Raw genomic sequence first — 16,411 nt, 5'->3', positions numbered from 1 at the left:
GAACTTGCATATATAGATATATAGATAAATCTATTGAATGAAACTTGGACTTTGAGTGAAAGAGCCGGGCACCCACGCAATCGCTTTCCCTCTCTCTCTCTTTGTCTCTCTGTCTTTCTCTCGGAGGAGTTTTCCGCTCTCGCATTTTCCAGGAATTGAGCGGAAAAAGAAACGGGAACAAACATGCGCATCCCCGAATATCCTTGAAAAGGCGAATCTCGATTCCAGATTTGAATTCATTATGCTCCAGAATAACTCAACTCAATGCCAGGTCAGGGGAATCGGGAGAGTCAGGGACAGAGGGACGGGTCCAGATGAAAAGGGACTGTTAACCGGGACTTTGGACCCGGAGGAGGACTCCACCTCACCTGACAGAAATCAGCCCACCAGCCCAATGAAAACCTCGACTCGCTCACGTCGCTAATGTCACCATGGAGACAGCAGCAGCCGAAAACTGGGGATACTGGGGATTCTGGGGATTCTGGGATCCTGGCGCCCTAGCGTAGGCTATGCAAATATCTCGACGCACAACAAAGTAAAATTCGCTCTGGGCCAGCCAAAATCCCCCAGCCCCGAACCCCCTGCGCACACAAACCAGCGAAATTTGCATGTTTTTCTTTCTGTTCTGTCTGTTTTCCCGACAGACTGGTGCTGCCGCTCCTGCCGGCGGGTTGGCAACTAGAGAATCCCGCCCAGCCAAGTCAGTCAATTGGGCCCCACGTTCCGCGTCCTGACCCCTGACTCCGATACATATTCACATTCACTTTCATTTTGGCTGCCGTTTCACTCCTGCCACACCAGAGGCGTACGCAGGAGGGACAACTTGGGGCTTAAACATCCGCTCATGGATATGCTAGGACTCTAATGAAAGACAAATAATAAAATCATTGTAGTGCAACTAAATCTTTTTTAAGCCCCCCTTTTTTAATGAACCTATGCGTACACAGTGTTACGATTTTAAAATACGTTCGAGGATTGCAGGTTTCCTTTAAGAACCGCTTACAAATTGTTTTTGACATTAGGATTTTTATTCTCCTTAGTAGATGCTTTCGTTCTGTGAAAGTAACAGACCATCTGAATCCGAGTATTATTAAATTCGAAATTTATAAGCAACAACAGACAGCTTTACAAATAAACTTATTATTATTGAACCCCCTTTTTCAGGAACCTTTACAATACGCTCAAGGGTTGCAGGTTTTTTTAAAGAATAACTTCAAAATTGTTTTTCACTTCAGGATTTATATTCTCCTTAGTAGATGCTTTCGTTGTGTGAAAGTAACAGATCATCTGAATCCGAGTATTACTGAGTTCGAAATTGATAAGCATCAACTGACAGCTTTACAAATAAACTTATTATTATTGAACCCCTATTTTACAAACCTCTGCGTACGCCACTGCTTTGCATACATTTCGCCGTTCGAAGGGGCATGAAAAAATAGGCGGAGGGGTCCCGAACGTCGAGCCTTCGGGTGGCCTGTTTGTAATTCGCTTTGCAGTCGCCATGGGCACAATTATTTTTTACCTTTTATGGGGCATCGTGCGAACGCCGGCGCCCCCACCTAACTCCCTGACTTTCTCTTTTTTTCCCCATTTTTAAACGCTTTTAGTGCAGGAAAGTATCGGAGCAGCGAGGCATTCAAGTGCCTGGCAAACAGCCGCAGAAAACTCTCACCAGCGATTTTAATTTCACCACCGCTCCTCGGCGGCGAGAAGAAACACCAAAAGATACTTTAGTTGCCCCTTCGCGGGTGGAGAACTATTTCAGGCATCATTCTCATCATCATTACTGCCGCCTTTTTGTATTCTCAAACAACTAGTTAGGCAGCTATTTGTGAGCTGTCGTATCAGTTAATTAATTTTAAGCGCTTGTTTAATTTATTTACGCGAGCTTAAATAAGAATATACATTCGGGAAAAGCCAAACATAATTGAAAAACTATTCAAGCTTTTAATCGGAATGAGAATATATTGTTCAATAAAATGAACCCATAAATTGAAAGACTACAAAATATATGCCTAATTCACAGACATTCATTTGAAAATCAATAACAATATTTATGGCCGCTCAAATGCGACTGTATAAAAAAGATTCCCGAAATAATGGATATGCTAATAAAAGTGTGGCAATTAAAACTAAATTAAAATCTATTAGTTGAGTTAGATCATTATTTTCCACCGCGGATTTGAAAGCTGATGTGGGGAACTCGAGCCCACACTGCTGATTGAAATTAAGTAAGGAATTTTCCCGTAATCAGAAAGTCGTCGAAAGCCGATACAAGGTCGTAAAGTGGATGGAAATTCCCGAGTGGAAATGGGAGGTGAGGTATGCCAAGGTCTGTTCTCATCCCGTCTTCCTTCCGGCCCCTTTCTTTTTAGTCCTCTCCTGTTACTTGTTTCGTTTTTATGACATTTTTAAGTAAGTCGCCGCGCGCAGCTTGCACAAAGTCTCAAGTCTCAGGGCCCCGTCTATCCCTCCGCCATTTTATCTTCCTGTTTTCCCAACATTATTTCCCCGACTTTTCCTTACATGCGCCGCCTTCCTTTTTGTTTTTGTAATTGAATGCGTTAAATTACAGCAAATTTATGCTTATCAAGTTTTGTTTCTGCTCTGCTCTGTATTATCTACCCTCGTTTTTTTGGTTTTTTTTCCAGGGGCCCACGAGTGCTGTTTACGGTTATTTAGGCGCAGTACTAAGTTCCCTCCTTGCTCTCGTATTTTTTTACGATTCCGCGGGGTAGGGATGCCCGGATTGGCAGTATAAAAAATACTTATTTGCAAACTTTTGTGGCGGCACCGCTGACTCATTCAAGGATGACAATGAGGAGGAACCGGATGTGGAGTTGGGCGAGCCCGATGCCTACAGGTGCCCCAAAGGCGGGCGCGGTTTAGTGCCAGACCCCACCCACCAAGCGATGAGATCGTGAGTCACGGAATCACTGCACGTTATAAGGATTGGTGATAAAATCCCTTAACTTAGGTGTATTTAGGGGTTAATTTATCGATTCAAAAAAATAAGTTACTTAAATCATTTTTGGTTCTATCATCTTAACTAGAGGCTATGTTCTGGTTAAGATATCGGTCGATACAAAGGAAAAGACTCTCACACTATATATCGTTTGTAACATTAACATGACATTGGGAAAACGACTTTTTCTTTTCAAAAATCGCCCCAACAAACATGAATTACAAAGTTATGAAATCCCTAACAAAAGTTTAAACAGTAATGTAAGGTATTTTTTAAAATTTGAGTGGAAAGTGGTGCTTATATGAAATATTTATTCTGAAATACATAATGTTTTAAAATAACTTTGTGACTTGAATAATTTTAATAAATATTTTCACGGACCCTAGTCAGCTTCTGAAAAGTCCAATATATTCGAAACTCTTTGGCCATCTCCAATTCAACAAAAGGAAGTCATAAGCAGAGCAAGGTTAGTCCATCGATGGCGCCACGGAAGTGCAGAGCGCATAACTGAAACTTGTTTTCCTTGCACTGCAACTTGGTTCGCCTTTGTCCTGATCCACAGATACAGATAGAATATATACATATAAATAGATACAGTTTCAGATACAGAACCTCGGCAACCTTGAAAGTTTCGTCCTGCGTGCGGTGAGCGGGGATCAACCGGAGGCCGGAAGCCCTAACCAAAGCCAAAGTCACAGTCACAGTCAGATACAGATACAGATACAGCTACAGACTCAGATTCAGATTTAGAGCCACAGTCGCAGCTGGAGATGGAGTCTGGTTCCGGGTCTCAGTTATCCGCTTTACCTGGCGGAACAGACGGTGGCAAGTTTGAAAGTTGGCTTAAGCCAATGGAAGATGGAAGAAGTTTCGTCATTGACAGAACTTCTGCGCCAGTTCTCAGGATATTAACAAGGATATTAACAAATACAATGCGGCCGAGTAATCCCAGTCACATCCGAAATTTGGAAGGAGGAAAATAAAACCGATTCCCAGACCAGCCAAAGCAAATTAAGGCCGAAAGTGTCCAGCCAAGCTTTGCACACGCAAATCCAATAGAAATTTATTTCATTTGAATGCACGAAAATGCGTAAAATGTCTTAAAATAAAATATATGACCGGCCATATATACCCGGTAACGGTTGACAGTGCCAAGGTGTCGTTGGTGCAGCCCAGCCTCGAATTTCGAATTTCCGCACAATTTATGCGTTTGCCAACTGGCAGGCAACAAAAGCAATAAGGCTGCGAGTGCTGAAAAATTGCGTATTTCTCTCTGTCTCCCTCTTGGCCCGGCAATTTCCAACTGCTGATTTTCCAATCAGTGCACACTCCGATATCAGCTTATTGAAAATATTTGTCTTTGGCCGAACAATCTCTGGACCCCATCCCCAGCGAGCTACGAGCTGAAAACTGCCGTCTTCATTAGTCTCTGTCGGGGCATCTCAAACGAATTGGGAATGTGGATGGCATGAGGATGAGCTTGATGAGTAAGTGGGTGGCCAAATAAAAAACAGCAGACACCGCGCAACGGGTCGGGACAAAGTCAAAGATTTTCCCCTCTCAACTCCCTCAGCGATGCTTAAGTAATAACTTTTCAGCGGCATCAAGACAATGGTCTTTCAAAAGGATCCCGAAAATGAAAGGGATTGCAGGAGGTCTGTTTCGAACTCCCATCATTTTCACTGGTCTGCATCAGGAAGCAATCAGGCTCAAATTTATCGTTAAATTCTTGACAAAGTGGAACCTGTTGGGTTGTCTTTACATTAACATATTAATTTCAATTATTATTTCATGCCTACTTCATAAGCTTAATATAAGCTCATAAGGTTGGAAAATTATTGTTATCGCCTCTAAAGTAAAAGCTACTCAAGTGTTAAGTGTCTCTAATTAAAATAGTGTTATTGTGTGGCATGTTTGCCAGTGGTCTTCACTTGCAATAGGCTATTAATTAGCTGACTGTTTAACATTCATAAAATTGATGTGAATAATTTAAGAAAGGTATTATAAGCATTTCATTGTAAAATATAATAAGATTTAAAAAGTGCGTTCTTGTCATTCTTCGTGTTACAAAAGCATACTGAAAATTATAGCTTTATATATTCTACACCTTTTAAAGAAATAAAAAATGGGAGATGTGTATATATTTGATGATAGCTTTATACATTTTACAACACCTTTTAAGGAAATTAAAAAGTAGGAGATTTGTATATATTTGTTATCTACATATAGCATTTGTAAAGTCAACATAAGCTCGTTCTATTCTTTACTTTGAGAGCTAGTACATTTTTTCAAAGCTGAATATGAACTTAATTTCGGGCATTCAGGACGCCATGGCAGTGGAAACACTTGAAGCAAACAACGCGAACTGAGTTGAAATGCGACGACCCACACCGCACGCTGTTATTTTTGTCAAAGGAGGGCACATGAGACTTCATCGGACCGGAGCGACGAAAAAAATACACAGAACTTCTCAACTCTCGATGCAACTTAAAAAAGACAGATATTGTGTATAACGTTTGGGAAAGGAAAAGGGGCCTTTGTTTTCCCTGCTCTCCACTCTTTTGGTGTGTATTTTCCGGCGAGTGCTCCAGAGACTCCGGGGAAAAGAATGTGGATTTGAAGTGCGGCCTCCTGGGGGCTCCTCCGCATGACAATTCTATTTTTTCTACTTGAATATTTGTCTCCTTAGCTGCACCAACCGACCGACCATCCACCCCCCACCCCAAAAAAAACCCACTCCGCCACGTCTGCGTCTTTGTTTTTCTGAACTTTTTCCCGCTTTTCTGGCAATTGCGGAGCTCAGCGAGCAGTGAAAACTAAAAATATGGCCAAGTTTGGCTCAGGGCGATCTCCATGTGAATTTATGGTCCGCTGCCTGGGAATTTCCCGCATGTACATGCACCGCCACACACACAGTGTACCATCCTATATAATAGATATAGCCGCCATGGCTGTAGCTGAGTGTTCTCGTATTTGTGAATGGTAGGAGGGCTTGGCTTTTACTTTTACATTCCGCCGGCATTTCTTGGCCTGCTTAAAGCGCCGTGAAAACGCTCGCAAGGAAATTGAAAAATCGGATGCGGAATTGAATAATGTGTCGGATGGTTGGATGGGCGGTTGGGCTGTTGGGCGCTATTCAGTTTGCAAGGCCACACGGTGTCACCTTGCCGCAAGATTTATGCGCGGTGGAAGTGGAGATTTCGCATTTGAAATTGATAGTGCCGACATGAGTGGGATTTGTTCGAGTTTCGCCACTCTCAGCGAAAAACGAAAAAATCTCGAGCACTTGTTAACGCAAATGTTAGTCTGTGGTAAGGAGAGACGTTCAACAACTGGCAGAGTCAACAGTATCAGTGGTGTAATAAGTTTTGTAAGTCCATAGATAATGTTTGACCTTTCACAATATGAACTCTAAGTTCATGGTCTCTTAAATTGGTTGCGAAAGGGATTAAATAAAAAAAATATATTTTGAATCATGAAAAAGCACATGCCAAATGAACAAAACTTCTTATCTTAAAGCCATTGATTTTTAATTTCCCCCAACAAGTTTCAATTCTCTTTGTTTTTTGAAAATATCTTTTATTTTACCTAAGTAATTATATTAGCTAGCACAACTCCAATATTGAACATATAATACTTTTAAAGTTAATAAAGTATGAAATTAATGTTTTATTTGTTGATGCTTTCCTTTTCTTGATCTCAAACAGGTTTGGGTAATGGAATGAAAAATGTCTTCTGCAGCCCTTTGTAGAGCTCTTAAAAGCTGCAAGGGCTTGCTCTTTCGTAGGACCACTTTGCCCTAAATCTCAAACCAAGTTTTACCGCATACTTTAATATTTACAATTATTTCATTAGCGACCACCTAAGCAAACCTGGGCCAAAAAGGGAAAGTTGTTGGCCCAGGTAAACGTCGCTGGAAGACAAACAAAAGCGGTACCTGGATTCAAAAGGAGCCGAGCTTGGAAATGGGGTGAATAGCAGGGGGTGAATAGTTGTCGTGGAGCACTCACCTTTAATTATCGCCAGAAAGATCAACAGGACAAACAGCGACAGCGACGCTGGCAGCGGGGAGTCCATGTCCTTGGCTGGTTTGTATCGCGTGGCTCTTGGGTTGAATGGCTGCCCCGCCCCTGCTCCTGCTCCTGCTCCGCCGCCTCCTTTCACAGTGGGAATGGGTGTTGGTATGGGTGTTGGTCTGGTCGAGCTGTAAAGTGCCTGGCAATCCTTGCCTCGTCACCTTGGCTAAATAGTTGGCCAGGGCTCCTGCTCCCGGAGCTCCCAACTAGCGGTGATTAGCACAAAAGACCGAGACAATGCGCCGTGTGGGTCAGAGCTCAACAATGGAAATGGAAATGTAAGGTCTGAGGTCCCGAAGTCCAGCCACCAAGATCTTAGTGTTCCCAGTGCAACGTAGCCTTCATGGGATGCCTGAACTAACTACTATACTTATCTCGACAGCAAACTGGTATCTCTCAATTCAACGCTCTTTGGAGCCGCTCTTTAAGATTATTATTTTATTCTCGTATTTTGGAGCAAATATTTGGCACGCGTTTTCCTTCTGCTCGTTTCGGATTTTCCTGCGGTTGTGGTTCCGTGGCTCTGCCCAGCTCTTCCTCTTCCACTTTGGTTCCGCGTTGCAGATTTAATTTCCGGTTTCGCCTGGTCACAGATATTTTTTCTGGATTTCTGCTTCCGTCTCTTCTATTTGACTAATTCTCTTTCGTTTGCCTTTCGGTTTTCCCTTTGCGTTTTGCCTTTGCTATAATTTACATAATTTGCACTTTTTTCTGGTTTGCTTATATGGTTTTTTTATATTTTCTTTTTGAGTTAATTGTTTTTAGAGTTGGAGAAACCTTAGGTAGCAGTTGTTGTTGTTCTGGTTGATTTTTTGGTAGTGCTGATCCTTATCTTTGTTAATACAGTTTAGTATCGTTGTATCGTTCAGTTGTTAGATGTTAGCTGTGGGAGAAAATAAATGTTTTTCATTTTAGAAGGGGCTCTAAGGAAAACTTTTAAAAGACTTATTGTTTTTATCGTGAATAAAGTGAACCATTTCTTTAATGATGAACTAAATTTTAACTTGTACTTTTTTTCTACAATCTAAACCCATTAAAACATTGTCAACTTCAAAGAACAAACTTAAGTTAGCCCACTTCCACTTCGGAGCCTTCAACATCTACCGTGTTTAGTTATTCTCCTTTCTCAAATGCTCCCACGTTTATCCCCTTGAGCCAAGTACTTAGTCCCCTTTCAATAGATGATGATACCCCGTTTCTCATTTAACGCGATTTGCCGTAATCTTCTCCGCTTTTGAGGTTTCCCCCTATACAAGTCCTGGCTCAGTTTAGTCCTTTGATATCAAACTGCTTACCGCAAAAGCAAAGGACCACAAAGACAAATACCTGAAAAACGGAATGAACACCAAAAAAATGGCCACAAAGAGTTTAGCTGAGTTAATGTTTGATTAAAAAATATATACTGTCAGAGGGGCTATTTGGGGTTTTTAACCCGATTTCAGGGTGGAACAGAGCTGCAGCTGCTCTGTCACCTCGGAGGCCTTCGATGACCCCGCCAAAACCATTGAACCACCCATTGCGAGGGCCCAGCCATTGATTAGTTTTTGTTTTCGGTCAACAAACTTGAGTAAATTAAAACAATGAATTTGCGTAAAAACGCGAGTCGAACAAAAACAAGAAGGGAAAACCGAAGCAGAAAAATAACAAAAGCAGGCGAAGCGCAAATTAAAACAGTGGCTACTGGCTTTCGGAATGGGGGGGGGGGGGGGGGGGGGGGGGGGGTAGTGGGCGGGGAATCGAAGGGCGGGGCGGGTAATGGGCGTGGCCGGGCATTGGGCCGAGAAATGCAGTAATTGAAATACATGCGGCGGCGGCGGCATCGAGGCTGCGTGTGGCATGAGCTGCTATGCCACAGAACAACGAAAAATAAATAGTAAAGAGCATGTGGATATACTGCACCGAAGGATACCCCTTACACGATTATAAAAATATGTAATCAATACGCAGAATAGAAATATTTAAGGTGTATAAACAAAGTAAAGGCATTAAAAAATATTAGGTAAAACGTTTACAAAACTATAAGTAAACAGAGAGAAATATCGAAGAACCTTGTTCTTGAACTGAGAACATTTGTTCTAAAAAACCGTTTAAGTACACTTTGGTATCAATGTTCTCAATATTAGATCGAAACGATGAGAAGAGAAAAGATAAATTGAGTTTACTTAACCACTTTTAACTATACACTACGTACTGAACCACACAGAGAAAACTATCCAAGAACATTGTTCTTGAATTGAAAACATTCGTTCTTAAAAACCGTGTAAGTACATTATTGTATCAAAATAAGAACGAAATGTAATAAGAGAAAAGTTAAATTGAGTTTATTTAACCACTTTTAACTATACACTACGGACTAAACTAATAGTTTATTTGTTGAGATATACAATGTACATTAATACCGCCAACTCAACTTTATTCGAGTAAAAAAAAAATCATTTTCAACTTAAAAATGTCGTTATATTTCTAAGAACATTTTCAACTCAGATGAGAAGGTCAAAATTTTCTATGTGAATGTTTCTTTATTCAATTTACATAATATTAAGTATCATATTAATCCTGGCCATCTTTTTAATGATTTAAAATTTCTTTTTAATGTTGTTTCCTATAGCAACCAATTATAAAACATTACAAATTCGAATGCCTTTTGAGCAATTAAGGTTTCAAGTGCTGTAAAGTTTTCTTTTTAAAACTTTCATCAAGGAAAGTTTGCGCAAAGGTTAAAAAACATTGAATTGAGAGAGGAAATATAATTCTATAGCCAAATAATGTATGCATTGGGAAAATATTTCATCCACCTAGGTGCACCTGTTACATTGCAAATCACGAACCCAAAACTACCATTTTGCCACTCAACTGCTGGGTGCAAACATCGCAGCATGCTTTCAGGCGCCGGGCATCAGTGCCGTAGAAAGCCACAATAATTTACACGTGCTCGATGGTCACAGAGGGAGAAAGAGAGCGGATGTGGGGGTGGAGAAGTGTGCGTGAGGGCAGGAAGGGAAGGTTTAGCAACCGCATCATCTGGGATAAACTAAGTCCGGGGTTGGAAGGTTGAAAGGGCATTAATTATGATGGAAAATTAAAATATTCAACTTATTTGATTCCCGAGCGGTGGGTATGAGAAGGAGGGGCATATCCTTAGACCCCAGCCCCTCCCCTTCGAAAAGGAAATGTTCCCTTTGGCCACTTCCTTAGACCTTACACCCTCCTACGAAAAAGGAAGTGTTCCCCTTGGCCACCCCCCACGTTCTATATATCCTTGTCTATGGCTGCGTCAGCTGTTTGTGTAATTAGAGGTTTTATGAGTAATGTTCGTGTGCGTGCGCGTTAGTATCCCACGAGTGGGGAAAGGAAAAGAACAGGGTAAAATGGCTTAATGGTGGGGTGCTCAGGACCCCTCGCCCTTGTCGTGGTTAATTAATTTCAAGTTTAGTTCGCTCCAATTTGCCGTTTTTGGTGCGGGCTTTTGGCACAAAAGCAGGCAGGTAAAAAGTTTCAAAGTCAATTTAATGCTTCGCCAATGATGAGAGGCAGCCGTCGTACACAATGAGCCTTGAAATTGAAAGAGTAAGAGTCCTCACCCCAACCACATCGTTTGACCTCCTCCCAGATATATTCCCCTATTTTCCATACTCCCCCTTCTCTTGCAAAAAAGTTTCACGTAGGCGCGACAAAAATCGGAGCATAAAAAACTGGAATCCCGCAAAGAATCTGGCTTTAGCTCCCTTGTGAACTGAGCTTTGCCCATCTGGTGGCTGCATTTTTTAGCACACTCCACAAGGCCTCAAATTACCTACTGCTGCCCCCGACGTGCGGGCCACAAGTGCCTCACTATATCCGCTTTGAGGTTTCAACTTTTTGCGGTCGTCGGTTCATAATTGAACCCTTTGGTGGCCACACATACACACATCGGCCTGGCAGGAGATTGCTGCACAAATTTGCTTTAGCCTGCTGCAAATTATGCTCAAGGGAATCCACTTAGCGGCTTAGTTGCCAGGGATTTGAACAATGTAAGCCCTAATACACACGTGAAAAATTCATAAATATCCGTTTTTTTCTATGAGCGTAGTTACCTAATAATAGGTACTGTAAGCCTAAACTTTAAGCATACTACCAACCAGTTTCATAACTCTAATACTCCACATTTTCTTTGTGAAGTGAACTGGCAAAAACCCCAATTTAAACAGTACTTAAAAATTGAAAACCAAATTTCCTGCCTTATAATGATATCGATTTTAGTGCAAGTTCGTTGCTATTTTGCCCGGTGTCAGAACTCAAACCTTGATTGACTGGGTAATGTTCGTTGAGCTGGCTAATCAAGCGGCTAAGTGCGATTCGAAAGCCAATCAAAGTAAAACTGCATGTAAAATGAGCTTTCAGCATAGAATTTAGAGTGTTTTCGATATTAGAACGTTGGCTGACAAGCTGACAGAATGACAGACGCACTCAGGCGCCTCAGTTCGCTTTTGGCCATTCATTCGTTCATTCATTCATTCATTCAGCTGCTAACATGGCGATAAACACACACACACACACACCAGTTTCCTTCCCCACACACTCACACAAGAAACACACACACTCACTCGTATGGACGCTGCAAATATTGCCATTGAGCGAACGTCAAAAGTCATTTCGACAAAATACTGCTGCATACTTTGGTGCGCTGCCTTTCGAGTGAGGTTATTGGCGCCTCTTCTCCCTTTTGAGAGCGCATTTCGCTGAAGTGGGCGGTGGGCGGTGGGGGTGGAGTCAAGGCCTTTGTTAGCACAAAGCCAGAACAACAAGTGCTATGTAATTACAACAACAGCAACAACAACAGCAAGGGAAATGCAAAAGTGCACTGAAGAGAGAACTGCCGAACGGAAAGAAGCTTATTTGTTGTTTTGCTAGCTCGAAATGGGTTCGTGAGCAGTCACGAAGCATAAACCATAATAGGATTTATTTTATTTGTTTATAAATTAGCTTTTTTCAGAAAGTGGTGGATGAAAAAATGGAATGTTATGAATAAATTTTTAATTTTACTTTAATTGCAGTTTAATCGCAGTTTGTAATCCAATAATAAAGTGAATAGCAATTAAAAAGGAGTCTAAAAGTATGCTGTGAAAAAGATTAAATGACGGTATCGAATGAAATGGATGATTTCAAACTTATTATTGCATACTTTTAGACACTTTTATGCTTTTCAATAATTATATTTTGTTTTTCATCAAATAGCCAGCCACATTTTAACAAGTATATTCTAATATTGATCATTTAGCCAGCTAAAAACCTCGACCTACGTTATCTTTTATCAACTTAAGCATGACCTTTGAGCCGAAAATACAGCCACGAACTCATCCCCAGCCGCCTGTTGCCCCTCAACTGGGTCAGATATCGCATCGGTAATGAGGCTGTCGATGGTGACGGCGAGCGGATGATGATGACAACGATTATGAGGAGGAGCAGCAAAGGCAGATGCGGATGCGGATGATGGCGGCGATGATGGGGATGATGTGCAGCTGACATTATAAACAATTTCGCAGCCATTGGCGCAGTTTAATTAAAATGGCGACCAAAAATATTCAACTATAATCTATTGAAGGCAGTAAAGTGGAGATAACCAGAGAACGAGTGGGGGATTCGAGTTAATTTCATGGCGCAAAAGGGAAATGGCACAGCAAACAATGGCAAAGACAATGGCCACGGCCGGGAAAACCCAACCGAGTCAGCCAGGATATGGGATGCGGATAAAGGGAGACGGGGGGCTGAGGGGCTGAGGGGCCACCGAGACAGAAATTAAATTGGAAATGCTGTACTTCGTGCAGCAGACAGGCTAAAAGGAAATACACCAAAGGCATCCGGCAATGCAAAACAAAAAATACATTGGGGTGTCCTCGGTGTGGGTGGGCAGCACCAGTGTCTGTGCGGGTTCATCTGCAGCTGTATCTGTATCTGTATCTGCATCTGCATCTGTGTGGGTGGGCAACAACAAGTGGCCAGGACACGGCGAGCGGAAGCTGTTGCTGCAGGATGCAGGACCCTGTGTTATTATACAAATGGATGCGGCCTCTTATAAGTTGGAAATTGTCTCAGATTTAGCAGGAAGAAAAACGAGGCAACAAAATAAGCAGCAGCACCAGCAGCAGCAGCAAAGTGAAGGGCGGGAAAATCCAAAGAAGGATAAGGCAACTGCAATTTTCCAGAAAACGAAGGACGAATGCCCTCGAAAGCAGATCCTATTGAGAGAAATTTAATAAAAAATTTTAATTTAATTTAATTTTTAAAAAAAGAGCTGAGCAGTGTAAATATAAATTCCCAATCTTAAATCCATGTCGCATCTGCTCAAGTGGAATGCAAACTTGTTAAACCTTTAAAGTAGTAGTACTACCATCTTTCAGAACGACAGGCAAGACAATGTGAGATTGGAGATGGAAATGGAGATGGGGACCCAGAGAAGCCAAGGGAACCAGGCTATCCAAAGGGATCCTGGGAAAAGGGAGCCCACAGCAAAGGAAGGGCTCCGTAACTGAGGCAACATTATTTAGGTTTAATCAGCAAAGCAGATTTGCATACGACAGTTTGGCTGCAATGAAGTAAGCCAACTGGAATTCAAAGGAGCCATCCCAGAGATGGCCAGAGCACTGGGCCAAAAGCGGAAAATACATCAAACAAATGAGGGGGCGGATGGAAAACTATTTATAAGCCCTTGACAACTGAGGAAATGGACATTTCAGCCAAAATGTCACATGTCCAGCGAGCTCAGTTTAAACTCACCGAATTATCAGTATATTTCAATTCTAAAAGAACCGCTTTTAACACACCAAAAATTCAACTGCACATGGAAAAACTACGTTGTCGTTGCAAATTTAAGTAAACTCGTTGAAGTTTTAATTAATGCTGAGCCAGCAAATAGCAATTCGTAATTTTCCCCGAACTCAAATTTGTTGCATTCTCTTTTTTTGCTGATGCCAATTTCGTGTACCCGCCGTGAATTAAAATCAAATTAAGGAACTTTCGGCACTGCACCACGACAGCCCCATAAAAAAAATAGGTTTTAAAAGGCTACAAAATGCATCGTGTTCCGCATCCGTTAAAAAAAGTTGTTGACATGAAAAAACGAAGTTAATAAAACACATTTTTTTGGTCAGCAACGTGTGTGCCAGAAATTTCACAAAATGGGTAAAAAAAAAAGTGGCAGTCAAAATGCAGCAGATGGCAAGGAATTTCCAAAACGTCTTTATGCCCCTCCCGTAACTCCACTACTTTTCCGTTGGACGGAAAATTGCTTTCGGTGATTTTTATTGGATTTTCGTGTGTAATATGAAATTCATAACAACCAACAACGAATTGGTCAGCATCAGGCGGCTCCCAGGGGGAGGGAAAAATTGGGGGACAGACAGTCGACTCGAATTGCGTTGGCGACGATTTGCAGTTTTTCATGCCGCTGCCCTGATGCCATTTTAAATTTTCCAGCTAGTTTACTTCTTTTTTCAGTTCCGACAACGCTGAGCTCGACACTATTTGATTGCTGGCTGGCCGAGGCGTCACTCTGACAAGTTGCAAGTTTTTCCACTGCCCTAAAGAATCCCAGATTTGGGCATATCCACGATTCACCAAGGTTTGTTGGCAGAAAAGGAAATAAAGGTAAATTCTTAAAATTGCACTTCTTTGAGGAACCAAATATGAGTGTAAGTATTATACTTAAATAAATATTTTTAAAAGTTAGGATACCGTATTTGTATTGATTTCTTTGTAAGTTAAAATTTAGAAAAATATATATTTTTAGTCATACATAACAAAAACATATTTTAAATCTCATATTTTAAGTTCATTTTTAACATATAGAATAAAAGTTAAACTACGGTATTTGTATTGATTACTTTGTAAGTTAAAATTTAGAAAAATACATATTTTTTGTCATGCATAACAAAAACATATTTTAAATTTCATATATTAAGTTAGGATCATTACTAACAAATTGAAGAAACGTTCTGTTTAGTTTTAAAAAGAAGGACAAAATATCGTACACTCCCAATTCGACATCCATCCATCAGATGTTATATCTTTTCCAAGTGCACTTAATTGGATTTAGTTCCCATTTATACCTCTCTTCTTGCAACAATTTTTTACTACCTCATTGAAAAGTCCCTTCCTAGTACTCGGCTCTTCGTTTTATCCTGACATTTATCCCTCTTCCACACTTTTAGCACGCAGTAGGATGTATTTTTTGGGCAAGAGTATTCCCCATGGACTCAGAATCAGATTTAACTGCAGCAATTCCACCCATTTTTGTTGCCCACATATAGTATATGTGAGTATTTGCTGAGTTGAGTCCGACTTGTCTGCTGTGAAAATTGGATGGAAATTAAATTTCAGCATTTGCTAATTCGCTGGATTTATAAAGCGTTCTATTCCCACCCATTCCGTTTCGTTTCACTCGCAAATTGTTCCCCCAATTTCACTTACCCAGCAATTTTGTTGTATTGAAGCTAAAAGTTGTTGTTGCTCCAAGAAGTGGCTGTTGTTGTTGTTGCTGGGCTGCTGATGTTGTTGGTCTTCTGGTCGATTTTGTTGTTGTAGAATTTCCCAGTGGTCGTTGTTCTTGTTGTTGTTTCTGCAGCTGCAAACAATCGGCGACCTTTTTGTTTTTGCAATGGAACAAACACAACAAAATTGTTGATGAATGTTCCATAATTAATATGAAAATTTAATTTAACTCGCTTTTTGTTCGCCTTCGAGTGGTGTTAGGCTATTTTTTAGGTTTATTATTTAGAATTATTTTAGTTTACTTGCTTTATTTGCTTTAATTTGGGTGCTTTTAATTTGTGGCATTTAAGTTGGGATTGTTGTTGCAGTCGTACTGGTTGCAGTTTCTATTGTTGATGAGTTGATGGCAGTTGCAAATTGATGATGGAATTGCTTGATTGGTTGCTTGCTGGACTGATTGATGTATTGATTCTGGGTTTCGGATTCGAATTTAGCTGGCATGTTTGCTGCATCGTCTTATTCGCCCAGCAGATGCAAAGATACAGATAGATTTACGGATGCGGGTACGGGTGCAGATGCAGATACGAATGCAGAAACATGGATGCGATAGTAGAGATTCAGATGAGATTGGCTTGGTTTCGATTTAGCATAATGCGTTAAGCCTTTGCTTTGTTTTTTTTTTATATATTTAATTTCCGTTTTTAATAGTTATGAACACATTGTTGCTGTTATTATTTGCTTTTGGCTTTTCGTCGTGCTTTTTAATTTGCATTCATTTACTTTTGTTTAACATTTTCTGAGTGTTTTTTGTTTAATATTTGCATATTGCCTTTATGTGGTGAGTGTAACGAAAAAAGTTTTATTTAAATTGGATTTTTATCTGTATGGCAGGCCAGAAAGAGAT

At 40.8% G+C, this 16,411-nt stretch overlaps 1 protein-coding gene across 5 annotated transcripts in view; it reads right to left on the bottom strand.

Moving 5' to 3' along the window:
- The window catches only part of LOC119546769 (acetylcholine receptor subunit alpha-type acr-16), a 107,372-nt gene that overhangs the window by 81,980 nt on the left and 8,981 nt on the right, over window positions 1–16,411 (bottom strand). For all 5 annotated transcript variants that reach the window (XM_037853320.1, XM_037853318.1, XM_037853319.1 and 2 more), the window contains exons 2-3: window positions 15,487–16,387; window positions 6,976–7,924 (exon numbers count right to left, since the gene is read on the bottom strand). In XM_037853320.1, the coding sequence (XP_037709248.1) occupies window positions 6,976–7,042 (67 nt within the window). In that variant the 5' untranslated portion in view covers window positions 7,043–7,924; window positions 15,487–16,387. The remainder of the gene's footprint in view (window positions 1–6,975; window positions 7,925–15,486; window positions 16,388–16,411) is intronic.

Source organism: Drosophila subpulchrella, chromosome 2L, assembly GCF_014743375.2.
Source record: "Drosophila subpulchrella strain 33 F10 #4 breed RU33 chromosome 2L, RU_Dsub_v1.1 Primary Assembly, whole genome shotgun sequence".
NCBI classification, from domain to species: Eukaryota; Metazoa; Arthropoda; class Insecta; order Diptera; family Drosophilidae; genus Drosophila; species Drosophila subpulchrella.
The sequence above is the reverse complement of the archived record's forward strand: the minus strand, read 5'-3'. Positions and strand labels throughout refer to the sequence as shown.